The 14962-nt window shown below is 35.2% G+C and overlaps 2 protein-coding genes and 1 pseudogene across 2 annotated transcripts; 2 read left to right on the forward strand and 1 right to left on the reverse strand.

The window, feature by feature from the left end:
• The first annotated feature begins 3794 nt into the window (after nt 1-3794).
• Nucleotides 3795-6360, forward strand: LOC111295270 (transcription factor MYB113-like). Its single transcript, XM_022888697.2, has 3 exons — nt 3795-4017; nt 5391-5520; nt 5643-6360. Exons 1-3 carry the CDS (start codon nt 3918-3920, stop codon nt 6106-6108), a joined length of 696 nt encoding a protein of 231 aa, XP_022744432.2. The 5' UTR covers nt 3795-3917; the 3' UTR covers nt 6109-6360.
• A 2483-nt stretch (nt 6361-8843) lies between these two features.
• On the forward strand, nt 8844-12046 carry LOC111294025 (uncharacterized). The gene is made up of 5 exons (XM_022887153.2): nt 8844-9436; nt 10389-10439; nt 10874-11007; nt 11445-11545; nt 11679-12046. Exons 1-5 carry the CDS (start codon nt 9068-9070, stop codon nt 11858-11860), a joined length of 837 nt encoding a protein of 278 aa, XP_022742888.2. The 5' UTR covers nt 8844-9067; the 3' UTR covers nt 11861-12046.
• A 706-nt stretch (nt 12047-12752) lies between these two features.
• Nucleotides 12753-14397, reverse strand: LOC111294646 (phenylacetaldehyde synthase pseudogene; annotated as a pseudogene).
• Nucleotides 14398-14962: the final 565 nt, after the last annotated feature.

Genomic DNA, 14962 nt, shown 5'->3' on the forward strand with positions numbered 1-14962 from the left:
ACGGATTTAAAGAGGAGTCTTGAATCTCACATTGAATATAAAAAGAGGGTCACTGGCCTTTTGTAAGACAATTGTGAGGTCAGGGGGGCCAGAGCAAATAATACCTCACAAGAGTGTGAATCATAGTAGGTATGCTAATCTGGGACGTCAGATGAGTGGATGTCCGGGTCCTGAAGTCACGTGGGTTCGGAGCTTAAGTCTGACCCGTGACAAGTGGTATTAGAGCCAGTCCTATATCGTTCGATCCACGCCAAGCATCTCGAGGGAGGTAGGCAGGGTGGCCAGCCTCCGTGACGAGGACGTCACAAGGTAGGATAGAGGAGAATGTCATGGACCTAAAGAGGAGTCTTGAATCTCACATCGAACATAAAAGGAGGGTCACTAGGGTATAAAAAGGTTTACACCACCTCTCTCTTGTGAGATGTTTTTTGTAGAACAAAATCGTGAGGTCAGGGGGCAAAAGCAGACAATACCTCACAAGGGTGTGAACTATAGTAGGTAGGCTGATCTAAGACACTGAAAGAATGCATGCCCGGGTCCCGGAGCAACGCGGGTCGAAGCTTAAATCTTAGCCCATGATAAATGGTATTAGAGCCAGCCTTATACCGTTCGATCCATACCAAGCACCTCGAGGGAGGTGACGAAGGCTTCACGAGATTGGGTAGGGGAGAATGTCACGGACCTAAGAAAGAGTCCTGAATCCCACGTCGAATATAAAAAGAGGGTCACTGAGGTATAAAATGGTTCACACCATCTCTTTCTTGTGATGCGTCTTTTGTAAGACAAAATTGTAAGGCCATGGGAGCCAAAGCGGATAATACCTCACAAGGGTGTGAATCGTGGTAGGTAAACTGATCTGAGACGTCGGATAAATGGATGCCCGGGTTTCGGAGCTGCACGGGTTTGAGCTTAAGGCTCAACCCGTGACAAGTTATATCAGAGTCAGCCCTATACCGTTCGATCCACGCCAACGCCTCGAGGGAGGTAGGCAAGGTGGCCAGCCTCCGTGACGAGGGTGTCACGAGGTTGGATGGGGGAGAATGTCACAGACTTAAGGAGGAGTTCTCAATCCCACATCGAATATAAAAAGAGGGTGAGACGTCTTTTGTAGGATAAAACTGTGAAACCAGGAGGGTCAGAGCAGACAATACCTCACAAGGGTGTGAACCGTGACAGGCAGGCTGATCTGGGACAGCAGATGAGTGGATGCCCAGGTCTCGAAGTCGCGTGGGTTAGGAGTTTAAGCCTTGACCCGCAACAAGTGGTATCAAAACCAGCCCTAAACCATTCGATCCATGCCAAGCACCTCGAGGGAGGTAGGCAGGGTGGCCAACCTCCGTGACGAGGGCGTCACGAAGTTGGGTGGGAGAGAATGTTACGAACCTAAGGAGGAGTCTTGAATCCCACATCAAATATAAAAAAGGGTCACTGGAGTATAAAAGGGTTTACACCATCTTTTTCTTGTGAAACGCCTTTTGTAAGATAAAATCGTGAGACCAGGGGATCAGAGCGGACAATACCTCACAAGGATGTGAACCGTGACGGTCAAACTGATCCGAGATGTCAGATGAGTGAATATTCAAATCTCGAAATCGCGTGAATTCAAAGCTTAAGTCTCAACCTGTGACAATAAGACCAATCAACCTTACATTATCCAAATGACAACAACATTGAGTGAAGTTTGATGTAAATCAAGGTAGAGAGTACAGATCTATGACATATTCAAAACTCTTCAAGTTGGTTCGGATTATCATTTCAGTCACAATCCAATTAATTTTAAGATAGATGTCTTTCATTTCAAGTTGGTTCGAATTATCATCTGAGTCCCGATCCAATTAATTTTAAGATAAATGCCTTTCTTTTTACGAACACAATCTAGTTATGGTTGTCACTTTCTTATACTAATGCCTCTAGCATTTACCTTATAACTTGATATTGTCAACAAGTTACTATACCCAGATAAATGTAGGATATATGCTTTCTTTACCACACAAAATAACTGATTAATATGTTATTAGGTGTATCAACATCATAATCATCAAATTAATCAGTCCTAATCCAATAGATATAGCCGCTGTTTTTTTGGTTACATGGCCACTTATAAGAACATTGATTCTATTATTAGAAATAGTGGAGTCAGAAATTTTACCTGATGGGACTTGATTCAAATTATACAAAAAATTTTAAATTTCCGTATACAATCATAACTACTAAAAATTTTACAATTGTTCTTGATGTAGTTTCATATTTTGAGAACGTTGTACAATAGTTTCATAATCAATACTTTTGAATGCATCTTTGTATAGAATTAAGCTATCATTCAAACATTGATCTTCCATTTGATTACACAAACGAGTCTTCAGGATGTTAATTCATTACTGAAAATGCTCTCTCTATTGTGGCAGTATCAACTGATAGAATCAATGCTAATCTCAATAACAAATAAACTGGACAAAAAACTCTTTAGGCTTCTAGAGCATACATGATTTCAAAATTAGACACACTGCTAACAGTTATCTCTCATATACCTAAAAGAAGAAAAAAAAATCCAAAACATCATAGGTATTGCTTAAGCAATTAGTTTGGATGCTCACAATCTGATGCAATGTTACAGCGAAGAAAAGGGTTCAGTCTTTATCAGTCTGGTATGCATGTGAATGGTAGCTGTCCAGAAGTAATATCACACTAAGCTGTTTCTTAAAGTATTCTAGGCATCACAATCGTGCCAAACTTGAGCCGTTTGTCAGCTTTCATTGTACCCTTTATTGTATATAGAGTCTAGACAAATATCAGACTAAAGACATTTGAAGTAAATGAAAGTTAATCATCAACCAGATTTAAAATCTGTTTGCCTTAGAATGAGACAAATGAAAGTAATGTAACAATGACTTATAATATTGAGAGAATGTACTAGCATTTCATTGTACAGACTGGTAAGGGGATGGAGAACAGCATATGTAGGAGAGCAATCAAATTTGATTGAATTCATTGTGATGATTCTGTCATGGAACCAATGGATACCAGCTGATGAGGATGGTCATCAAAACTTTGATTAACTGAAAAACCGTGGGCCAAAAAACTAGATTCAAATTAAGATCCCTTGTTCTTCAGCTACCGTGTTGTCTATTCATCATCAGGACCGCAGGTTTCAATTTGTCCAAGCAATCAACCAAAGGATGCCATCTTTTATTTAATATTGTCTCATATGATAAAGTCTTGAAAACTCTGAATGTGGTAATAGATGTTGGGGTCCATGCATTGAACATTTTCTTCTGATCGATTTAAAAAGTAGCCCCAGCTTATCTGGTTCAAGAATTGGCCAATGAACTCTCACAATAAGAAAAATAAGCCAATAACAAATCTGAAAAGACTCTGAAATCAAAACCAGCAATGAAATCATAGAATATAAAATCAATGCACATGGCTGAGTTTTTCTTTCTCTGACTTTAGCAATGCCAATGGGAGGCTTTTGGCTGAAAGTAAAAGTTGATGTTACTGTACTTTTAGCTGAAATGTGAATGGAGGGTTGAAGAAAGGGAAGGAAACCAAACAAATATATACGACAATGCAAAAAGCACAAGTTGTCTTTTGGTTTAGAGCACATGAAATCTTCTAAACACAAACAAGATAAATGTGAGAAAATTTGTTATTTAGAGCCCACAAATATAATCATGATGCCTCATCATAAATACATAGAAACAATAGGACAACCCTAGAAAGAGGCAAGGACAGTTTTCCAAATGTCTTAGGCCGGTAATAATTGGACTGGTGTTATAAAAAAAAAAGAGAGATTGGAAGTACGATCACAAATGGATAAATAGGGAAGCCGATCAAGGTCTAGAGCTATATCAGGGTGTGAGTTGAACAATGATTGTATGATCAACAGGTGAAGGAAAAAAAAAGAAAAAAAAATAGATATGGGAGGTTTTGCTTGGACCGAAGAAGAAGATCACTTGCTCAAGAAATGTATAGAGCGGTATGGAGATGGGCAGTGGCATCGGGTACCTCTTTTGGCTGGTAATTATATATATCAGTATGAAGACCAGCAAAATCATGGGTTTTATTGTTATTAGATATTTGTATTTTGTTAGGTGTTATTGGGCAACCTAAAATGTTTTTCTCCCTATAGTCTCTTAACAATTGAAACTTTTCATAATATGAAAGTATTAATTTTTCATTTTTCTTCTTCAATCTTCATCTTGATTCAAAAACATTACTTTAATTAGATGAGTAAACGAATAAAACGTTTAATAAATAATTTATGAATATATTTAATTTCTATTCGTTTATATTTATTTTTTAAGTTTAATAAATAATCACAAACAATATTTTATAATTTCTTAATTATCACAAATATAACAAAATTTGTTTATGTTTAGTTCGTTGATTGGGCAACCTAAAATGTTTTTCTCCTTGTAGTCTCTTAACAATTGAAACTTTTCATAGTATGAAAGTATTAATTTTTCATTTTTCTTCTTCAATCTTCATCTTGATTCAAAAACATTACTTTGATTAGATGCGCAAATGAATAAAACATTTGATAAATAATTTACAAACATATTTGGTTTCTATTTGTTTTTATTCATTTTTTAAGTTTAATAAATAATCACAAACAACATTTCATAATTCCTTAATTATCATAAATATAACAAAATTTGTTCATGTTTAGTTTGTTTACACCCCTAACTTTGATAGCATATGCAGTTGTCCTTAATCGACACATAGCTTTAGTCTTCATTTTATTCCATATATTTTCTTCAAAATTTTTTTGTACATTTGGCTTGGGGGTCATGCAATTTCCATTCTCCTTTTCTGCCATGGTTGGAGTATATTATGCTTATGATTTTGACCCTCTATGGCTGCAAATTTTTTTTTTTTCAAAAAATTGGCATAGAAAGTTGAGATATATATATGAAGAACTATAAAGGTCTCTACTATCCCTAAGACAAAATTAAGGTCATCAATTTTCAACTGATTTCTTGAATCATATTGCAAGTTGCAAATTACCAGTGCCTATTTTGTGAATTTACTGCAATAGTTTTCAGAGAGCAAATTAAAGTCATATGTGTACATAAATATGAGAATCAGATTACCACATGCGTGTTTCAGGGGGGTAATTGACCTCTTCTTTATTAGGCTCAGTTATTTTAGAGCATTGTCACTTTCAACTTTTAAATGAAGTGTTTTTACTCATACCTACGATCCCCAATCCATGATCAATGGTAAAGAAAAATTGAGTGTCTGTGTGCACATGCATGCATGCACGCATATAAATATATATATATATATATGTATATATTTATTTATAAATCTTGAGTTTCAAAGAAGAAATCATCAAGGAAAAGAAGACTTTAATTGATGAATGGTGTACTTAATTTGGTGTCGTTTAGGACTAAACAGGTGCCGCAAGAGCTGTAGACTGAGATGGTTGAACTACCTACACCCAAACATCAAAAGAGGGAATTTTGCAGAAGAGGAAGTGCAGCTCATCATTAAGCTCCACAAGCTCCTGGGAAACCGGCAAGTTATTTTCTTGGAGCCCGCTCCTTTTTTTTTTCATGATAGAAGATAGTAAGGTTTGAGATTAAGTAAACACATTAAGCTTATTGGTAAAAGTAAATGTGGTTTATGTTCATGATCAGGTGGTCACTGATTGCTGGGAGACTCCCAGGAAGAACAGCAAATGATGTAAAGAATTATTGGAATTGCCACCTGCGTAAAAAGCTCAATGCTCAAGAAACTGAAGAGGAAGATCAAAATGCAATAAATGTGGAAATCGTAAGGCCCCAGCCACGAAGTATTGCAACAACAGGCTCTTTGAAACCAAGAAGCCCGGATCATATTGCTCCAAATAGCCAGCCAACAATAGAAGAAAGCAGCATGTCGACACCTTTTCCTTATGTTGAAGTTGATCAACGAGGCAAAGAGCTTGTAAAAGCAGACAGCAGCCTAGGAGTGGACGAGCCTGGAAATTTTGTTAGTGATTTGGCTACAGATCACTTTGGCCAGTTTGATGAAGTTAATGTATTGAGGACTGATGAATGCTGCAGCAAATGGGATTGGGATGATTTGATCTCAGACATGGATTTATGGACTGATTCATTATGAATATGATTTTCCTAAGTGATAATTAATAATCAGTTGAGTTAAGATAACATCAGGGTTTTAAATTCTTATAGATGTATTGAATGTTATTTGGCTTGGAAGGACTTAGTTGCATGCATGAATATTAGGAAAATATAAATAAATAAATAAAGAGAGTGCATCAAATTGCCTTGTCTTTCAAAACCATGGACTTCTTTGTACTTTGGGTTAAAAGAGAAGCACATTAACAATGGAGTTTCTATTGGATACTCTTTGAACAAAAAATTCATTTATGATTTTCCCTGTTGATTTTAAATTAAATGTTGTCATGATCCTTTAATATGATTTTGTGTTAGTGGTGATAAAATGGCTCCTGCACTTAAATTGATCAAGTGTAGTGTTAATATAGACAGCATTAAGATAAATAACAAATAATAAAGAAGAAGGTCTACCAAATAAAATCATCCGATTTTGAAGAAAAAATATAAAAAAAAATGTTCATTTAAGACATAAATAAAGTTCTTGTTATGTCACCCAAAATATACATAAAAACATAAAACAGAAAGTACATCACAAATAAAATGTATACCAACTATCTAATATGGGTCATTTCAACTTTAAGATCAACATTCATCGTAGATAAGTCTAATTCACCTTAAAAAGGTTAAGCTAACAGCTTCAAATTCATTCCTTTTGATTGTTTATGGGATGGAGTAAACTTGCTTAACGCAGGGAACTGGCTGAGGCCTTACAGGCTTACACTAAGCTCATTGTTGGTGATGGTGGTGTCATCTTCTTTTTTTTTTAATATATGGCAACTAGAGTAGAGGAAATAAGAATAATTTGAGTCATGGTACGTATTACATGACAAAAGTCAAAAGAAAAGTAAAAATAAAATACTTATAGAGAAAGTTGAAACAACTTCAAACCTAAGTTCTTTTGAACCAGAAAAAAAAAAAATTAAAGCAAGAACTTCTAAGGTAAGCAGTTTTGTTTTAACTTTTGTCCTTTGCTTTTGTCAGTGAACTTCTTCCAACATAAGTACTTCAAGCAAGTTAAGAATAAAAAGAGCATGTCGGAACCCCGACCATAAACCATCAAACAAACATTTTTTCTCTCTTTTGGATCTTCAAAAGAATCAAAATCTTTGCTCTTTCTTCACTAAATTGACATTAACCAAAGCTTCAGAACACAGCCAAGCCATTGAAATCTAGGGTAATTCCTCACATTTTCTTTCAAACCCATTTTTTCTGCTTCTTTTAATATATCTTACACTCTTTCATTTAGTGTTCTTCTTTGATGGGTACTTCAAATTTCGTTGGTTTGATCAAAATAGCTTTTCTTTATGGTTGTTTATAGTTAGTTGATTTGGTTGTTTGTAAACTGTAGTTTAGGGACTAACTTGATAAAATGGAAACGTTTAAGGCTTAGAGCATTTTTTAAGTAGTCATACTCTTTTGTCCGTGAAGGAGATCAGGCAATCCCATTTTATACAAGAGTTATGGTGTGACGGTGATAATATTTTATTATGCATTCAACTTTTTATGAAATTGGTGGCTATGGCAATATCCAATTGAGGGACCAAGATACATATGTAGATAAATAGCAATAGTTTCAGCAAATTGACTGGCAGTTCTCATGTTAATATACTTGGTGCAGGAGCCCTTCGGTGAACCTGGAAATTGTCAGAAATGATTGTGGTACACAGACGACGTTGAGGAATTTGAAAAGATCATTTTACGCCAGTCTTCCTGCTTCATACGTGGGAAACGTTATGCCTGAGGTTGTCCCAAAGATTGGAGTTGATTTTTCACAGGTGAAAGATATACCATGTGAAGGTATATTTGCCCATTGAACTCTACTTTGTAGATCAAGATTGCCCTACATCTGATTTTGTTAGCCATTGAATATTTATAATCTCTTTACCTTTTGTCTAGTTGTCTGATGGCACACCACCGGATTCAACCATTTCGTGCAAATGCGGCGTAAAAGATCCCGGGTTCGGTTTCTTTTTTCATTGTTTTTGCTCCTTATTTTTTTCGACTATCAACATTTTTAGAGTTTTTTTTTTTTTTTTTAATCTTTTTCTCAAAATTATGCAAATAGTAGTAATGAAACAAGAATGAAGGTTGGTCTCAAGTGGACTTGCATTATGATAAAGTGTGTAACTAAGGGTTTCATCATCTGACTTATTTTATTCACTCTTCCCAGGATGATGACATACAAAAGCATTAGTAATCTGATTGATTCAGCAGTTCTAGACCCAGATGTGAAGGATGGGCTGAGATGGTCCTTCGGAAAGGCATATACCGGAAATAGATACAGCGTTGGCACACAATGGCTATTGCTTATCACAGCTCATCCATAGGACTCAAGGGAAGATATGCTGACCGATTTGATTATTATTTATTTAAGTGAAGAGTATTAGTTAATGTATTAATATTAAAACTTAAAATATTAAAATTAATTATAAAATATAACGTAACGCGAGAGTTGTTTGTTAGTATAAATATTCTATTTATGATAATCAGTTTATTTCTCATAAGTTTTCTTGTAACTAATATTAATATTTACGTGTATTAAATTCATATAAAATATAAAAATCAAATTTTTATTTACATCAATTTAAAAAATAAACCCGTGTTAAAGAAGATTAAATATATTCTTCATTCTATTTCTTTTTGTCGATTTTGTCAAATATATATATATATATATTTAAAAAAAATTTTTAATTCAGATTATAAACGGGCCTCGGCTAGTGTCCAAACCTGAGCTCAGAACAGAACCCAACTCGAATCAGCTCAGGTGAGCCCATGAACAACACTGGCCAAGACAAAGCAATGTAAGGAAAACTACAACAACCACTGTCTCAACCGTTGTCCGACAGACAACATTAACCTCATATTTTCACTTAAAAAAATTTCTTTCGCTACCCTTTCCTTTCCCTCAGACTCAAAACTCTCTTCTCCCAGAATTCCCTCAAATGAAACTCAATCTCTTTTTAAATGCAATCCCCACAGCAAACTCTTTTCTCCCATTCCTTTCTTTCCCTTCAGGGACAAAAACCCAAATTTCCTTGTTCAAGTCACCCTCTTCTTTTTCCTTCTCTTCAAAACCCTCTTCTTGTTTCGTCCCACTTTGCTCTTCCAATCCTTCTACCAATTCAGCTTCAAAGGAATCAAGTTTGGAGTCCAAAGGATTGACCCAAACTTCAAATTTCAATCTTGGAGAAGAATTTAATGAAAATTACAATGTGGGAGTTGGGAATCCAATTGTCCCCACTTATATTTCGATTAAAAAGATGAACTTGAGTGATCAGGCCTTCTATCTGTTGGCCTTTATTGCTTGTACGGTATGGTTTTAATGCTTTTGAAGTTATTGGATGCTTTGGGTAGTTCTTGTTTTTGGCTCGTTCTGTTTTAATGTGGGTGCTTTCTATTTTATGGATTTTTGGCTTCTTTTTTTTGTGTGTTTTTAGAATTACGGAATTCATGATGTTTAGATGTATGAGAATGTTGAAGTGGTTGACTATGCTCTATTTGGGTTCTCATTGCATGGAAAGAATGGTTAGTAGGTGCTTATAATGGATTTGATTTCTGTAAGTGGATACTTTTTTAAGGTTTTGTGGTTATTGGGTGCTTATTTGACATTGTTTAGTGGTATTCCTTGGTTTTAGCATGTTTTATGTGGGCGCTTATTGCTTAATGGATTTTTACAAATTTGATGCGTATTTCTTGTTTGTCTGCAGTTTTTACAGTGTTATATATATATGGAATTGATCATGTTTGGATGTTTTAGAATGTTGGAATGTAAGAGTATGCTTTGCTTTTGGTTTTCATTGCTTGGATGGTATGGTTTTGTGGCTACTAGGATTTAGGTGCTTGCTTTATGCGGTTGTTTATGGGTTTAGTATTGATTGGAAGTGAATTTTGACAAAAAAATTTGCTGCTTTAATTTGTATTTTGATAATATAGAAAGTTTGGGATGGTAATATATTCTTTCTAGGAGTGTTTATAGTTTGCTTGGTATAGTTTTGGTGGGGTTTTGTAGTTTTTGGGTGCTTATAGGATTTGAATTATTTGTTGGGTAGTTTCCAATTGTGCTGTTTGTTATGGTTAGTGATGTGAAAATTAAATAGATTATTATGTTGATAGGTGTCAGTAAGAATTAAGTGTTTAGTTTTGAAATTTTGTATTCTGAAATGCTCATAGTATTGTCTTCAAGCTTTGGTACTAATGAATATGTTTGGTATTGAGATTTTCTATTTTCTGATTGATTAATACCAAGCACTTGGATACATGCAGACTTCTGTGGCGTTTACAAGTCTGGTCATTGCAGCTGTTCCAACACTCCATGTAAGTTTCAGACATTGTATCTGAAACTTTTACTTTGATGTGATATGCTAGGCTGTCTATTCACCATTTCATTTACAAATTGAATAATTTGTCTTTATTTTATGATATGAATGTGATTTTATTTGATAATTTCTGTAGTGCATAGTAAGCAATAATGTTTAATTTTCAATGATTTCATTCATGCCTTGTTTGTGATTTGAACTTTCAACAGTGACTGCACAGTTTAAGCTTGTTCATCCAGATTGTCGTGTATTCCTAATATACTCAGTTTTAAACTTTAGATCTGTAGCCTTATGTGATCATTAGGAAATCTACATCAGCCTCAATCAAAGAAAGAAATGCTTTTTTGGATGATAAAATTGAACATAAGTTTTCTAAATCAGGTCTAGTTTGCATTTTATATTGTTATTATTTTTTTTTTTCCTGTTCTGCAGGCAATGGGAAGAGCTGCAGTTTCTCTTTCCAAGCTAGCAGATACTGCTCGTGAGGAGCTTCCCAGTACTATGGCTGCTATTAGGCTTTCAGGCATGGAGATCAGTGATCTTACACTGGAACTAAGTGATTTAAGGTGACAATAAATCCTATTTTCATCTTTTTGTTGCATAGTTATGCATATAATTGTTTCTCCCAAATCAGAAGCAGTAGGTTGATTCCCTCTTGTAAATAGAAGAGAAAACATATTTTGAAATGGACTCTAATGTACTCTTAGAGGAAATAGCAGATGTCATAGAAGGTTATATCATGGGATATTTAGTTGAAGACTGTTGGCAAACATTATTTCAGTGCTAAAACCAAGAAATTTTGTTTCTCTGGGGCATTCTCATGTATTGCGGAAAGATGATACTGCATTTTTTCTTGTACCAAATCTCATAGCATATTATATTCAATCTATGTTGTGCCTTTTTGAGACCCTGAATAATGTGATATATACTTTTAAACTTTTTGTTTTCACAATAGCTTTCATGATTTTGAGTAAAATGCTTCATTTGGCTACTTGACGCACAGCCAAGAGATTGCTGATGGTGTCAAGAAATCAGCTCAAGCTGTGCAGGCTGCTGAAGCTGGAATTCGTCAGATTGGTTCACTTGCTCACCAGCAGACCATGTGTAAGTTCAAAAGTTGCTCTTCAACGATCCCCACCCCCTTATCCCGCAGGCCCTCAACCAAATGCTTGGTATCAAAATTTTTTTATTCCATTTGCTTTTTTGGAACTTTAATTTTGTTAGCATCTCTATCCAGCAATGATTCAAGAACGGGCTAGTTTGCCTATCATCTCTTTACAGCCGGTTGTTGCTGGGGCTGCTAGAAAAACTTCGCGAGCTGTTGGCCAAGCGACAAAGACCATCATGAATATCATCTATCGAGGAGAATTCAGCTCAGAGAATAATGATGATAGTGGCATTAGTAGAGTGGAAATCTAAGGAGTTCATTGCTCCTTGATACTAATGGATGGCTGATGTCTGTGTACATAACATAAAGAACCAAGCATCAGATCAAAGATCTATACTTTTCCACCTGTATATATGCCCAAAAATTTACAACCTAATTGAGTTCAATATGTTACATATAAATTACGAAATATGTTGTTTTTGTCTTGGCTTTGCATTCTCCTCAAAGTATAGCAACAGGTCGGGTCTGGACAGGTTTTTACTCACCACGAATTTGATCTCATTTTATACATATAAAATTCGAATTCAATCTGATATTTTTTTATTTTTTTATATTTGAATCTGATTCGAATTGATATTATATAAAATTGTATCTGATTCGATCTGAAATTAATAAAATATTATTGTTAATATAAATATAAAATTAAATAAATATATAAATATATATAATTTTTAAGCATATATCGGATTGGATCTGATTAAAATTTGACTTGGATTCGGCTTTAATATTTTTCTATTGTTAACCAATTTGATTTGATATTTGAATTTTAAAAAACAATTTGGATTTTAAGAGGCCGATATGGGTCGAAACTCGTGGGTATGGAATGGATTGCTTTCCCTTACCCCTTCCCCCCACCCACCACTGTATCATTTAGTGTAATCTATGACTTTGTAGATTTGTTTTCAAAGCAGTCTGTGTCTCTCCATATCTCTTTCCTCCTTCCCTTATGCTCTTCTCAGCCATGGAAATAGGTTCAGTTTGCGAATATGATCAGTTTAAATGAACAGTTTATAAATAGATTCGATTTATATGCTTTTATGAAACTTAACAAATGATCTTGAATATTATTTTAATCATTTTAAGACTTGTTTATTAAACTAAATGAACATATCTATAATATTCTTAAAATAAATGAACAGATCATAAATATAATAAAATTTCATTAAGATTGAACTAAGTAACAAAGTTTGACAAGTACGAATTTAGTACACAAAGTATGAAAGTTAAGTCCAAAGGAACTAAATTTGGGATAATTTTTTCTTCATTAATTATTAATTTGCTAGTTAATTAATCGACTCCAATAATAAAATTTGAGCATTTTCTTGAATGAGATTCCACAAAGCGTCCACATGATGTTCTTCAGTCAGAGTTGTTCCAATTGAACAGCGAATGACATATATCCCACCCACCACTGCATGAGTCATGAAAGCTCTCCCACCTGAATTTATAGCATCCAGCAATTTACAGTTCAATTCAGTGCCTTCAGCCTCTTGCTTGGGCTTAAGCCTGAAGCAAACCAATGCAAACTTTCTTGGCACCACAATCTCAAACCTCTCATCCATAGCCACAAATGCCTCAAACCGCTTAGCCATGCTGATGTCGCTTCGAATGTGGTAAATAAGGTTCGCCAGGCCATGCCTGCGAATCACAATCCAAAGCTTCAAAGCCCTGAATCGTCTACTCAGTGCAACCTGCCAATCTTTGTAGTCGACCACACCTTTGAATTTACTAGCGTTGTTTCTTAAAATTTCAGGATCAGTTGACAATGAATCCACTAAGATCTTTGGTTCCTTGATCCACAAGCAACAGCAGTCCATGTTAGTGAGGAACCATTTATGTGGATTCATGCTGATGGAGTTTGCAAGTTCAATTCCATCAAGGTAATGCCTGAGCTCGGGGCAAATGCAGGCACTTCCTGCATAAGCTGCATCAATGTGGAGCCAAAGCTTGTATTCCCTGGCAACCTTGCCTAATTCTGCAATAGGATCAACAGCTCCACTGGGTGTTGTCCCAATAGTTGCACATAGGAACAATGGTACCAAACCTGATTTGATATCATCTTCAATAGCAAAACGAACCTTTTCAGGTGACATTGAAAATCCTGTTGAAAAAGATGTTTCAATGAGCCGAAAATTTGATGGGGGAATGCCTACTAATTTTGCTGCCTTTTGGAAAGTAAAATGTGTTTGATCAGACGCATAAGCCACCAATTTGGTTATATTCTCCCAACCACCAAGTTCTTTCAAGGCTTTGTCTCTTGCAGCAGCCAAAGTGCAAACTGCAGCCTCACATGTGCTACCATGCAAGACTCCACCACCAGTTCCAGAGAACAAAAATGAAGATGGTAGCTTAAGCAATTTGCCCATCCAATCCATGACTAGGGATTCAAGTTCAGTTGCAGCTGGTGACGAAATCCAGCTGAAACCAACTACATTAAAACCTGAGCAAAGCATCTCTCCAAGAAAACCAGCAGTGCTAGCATTTGCATGGAAGTAGCCAAAGAAGTTAGGACTTTGCCAATGAGTAAGTCCTGGCACGATGCAATCATGAACATCTTTGAGTATATCTTCAAGAGATTCAGGGCAATAGGGGGCCGACTCAGGCAACGTGGCTGACAAATAACCAGGCTCAACTCTGCTTAGAACTGGGTATTCCTCAATATTTTTGTAGTAATCAGCAATGAAATCAATCACTGCTCGAGACTCATTTGTGAAACTCATTGGATCAAGGGGGAGGAATGTTTTTCTTGAAGCACTACCCATTCGTGATCAAAATACACAAATTCTTCTACTTTATTTTTTATTGTGTTGTAGTAAGCACACCAATGAGATATATATAGAAGAAAGAGAGGGAGCAGGGAGGGCCTTAAAGCCATTGAACTTGCCAGTCATCATGACATGTGATAAACGAACGGGCTGTGTGAATAGAAAGATGCCAACATATTCACGTAATTGGTGACTTGGCCTAAGGTATGACATTAATTATTTTTATTACTCTTTTTTATGTGTTAATATTTGTTGCCTTGTGTTCTATATGTAATTATGTTTTATTTTTAAATAATAATTCTATGTTATAAAAAATATAGTTTTATCCAAACTCGAATAAATTATATTATAGTTTTATCAGTTCTCTTCTCTTTCTATGTCAGCTGGTTAATTGTAATTTGTTTTATATCCTTTCTTTTGTTTCAAAGCAGCATTAATAAATTAAAAAATGATTACGCTCCATCCAAGATTAATCAAAACCTATATCTTAGTTATGATAATTATATTTGGTTGGTATTTTTATTTATTGTTGTTTGTATCTTAAATAGTATTATTATAGGGAAGCCAAATCAAAAAATTAATTTGTCT

Source organism: Durio zibethinus, chromosome 14 (assembly GCF_047325235.1).
Source record: "Durio zibethinus cultivar Kanyao isolate XHJ-2024 chromosome 14, ASM4732523v1, whole genome shotgun sequence".
Classification (NCBI taxonomy): domain Eukaryota; kingdom Viridiplantae; phylum Streptophyta; class Magnoliopsida; order Malvales; family Malvaceae; genus Durio; species Durio zibethinus.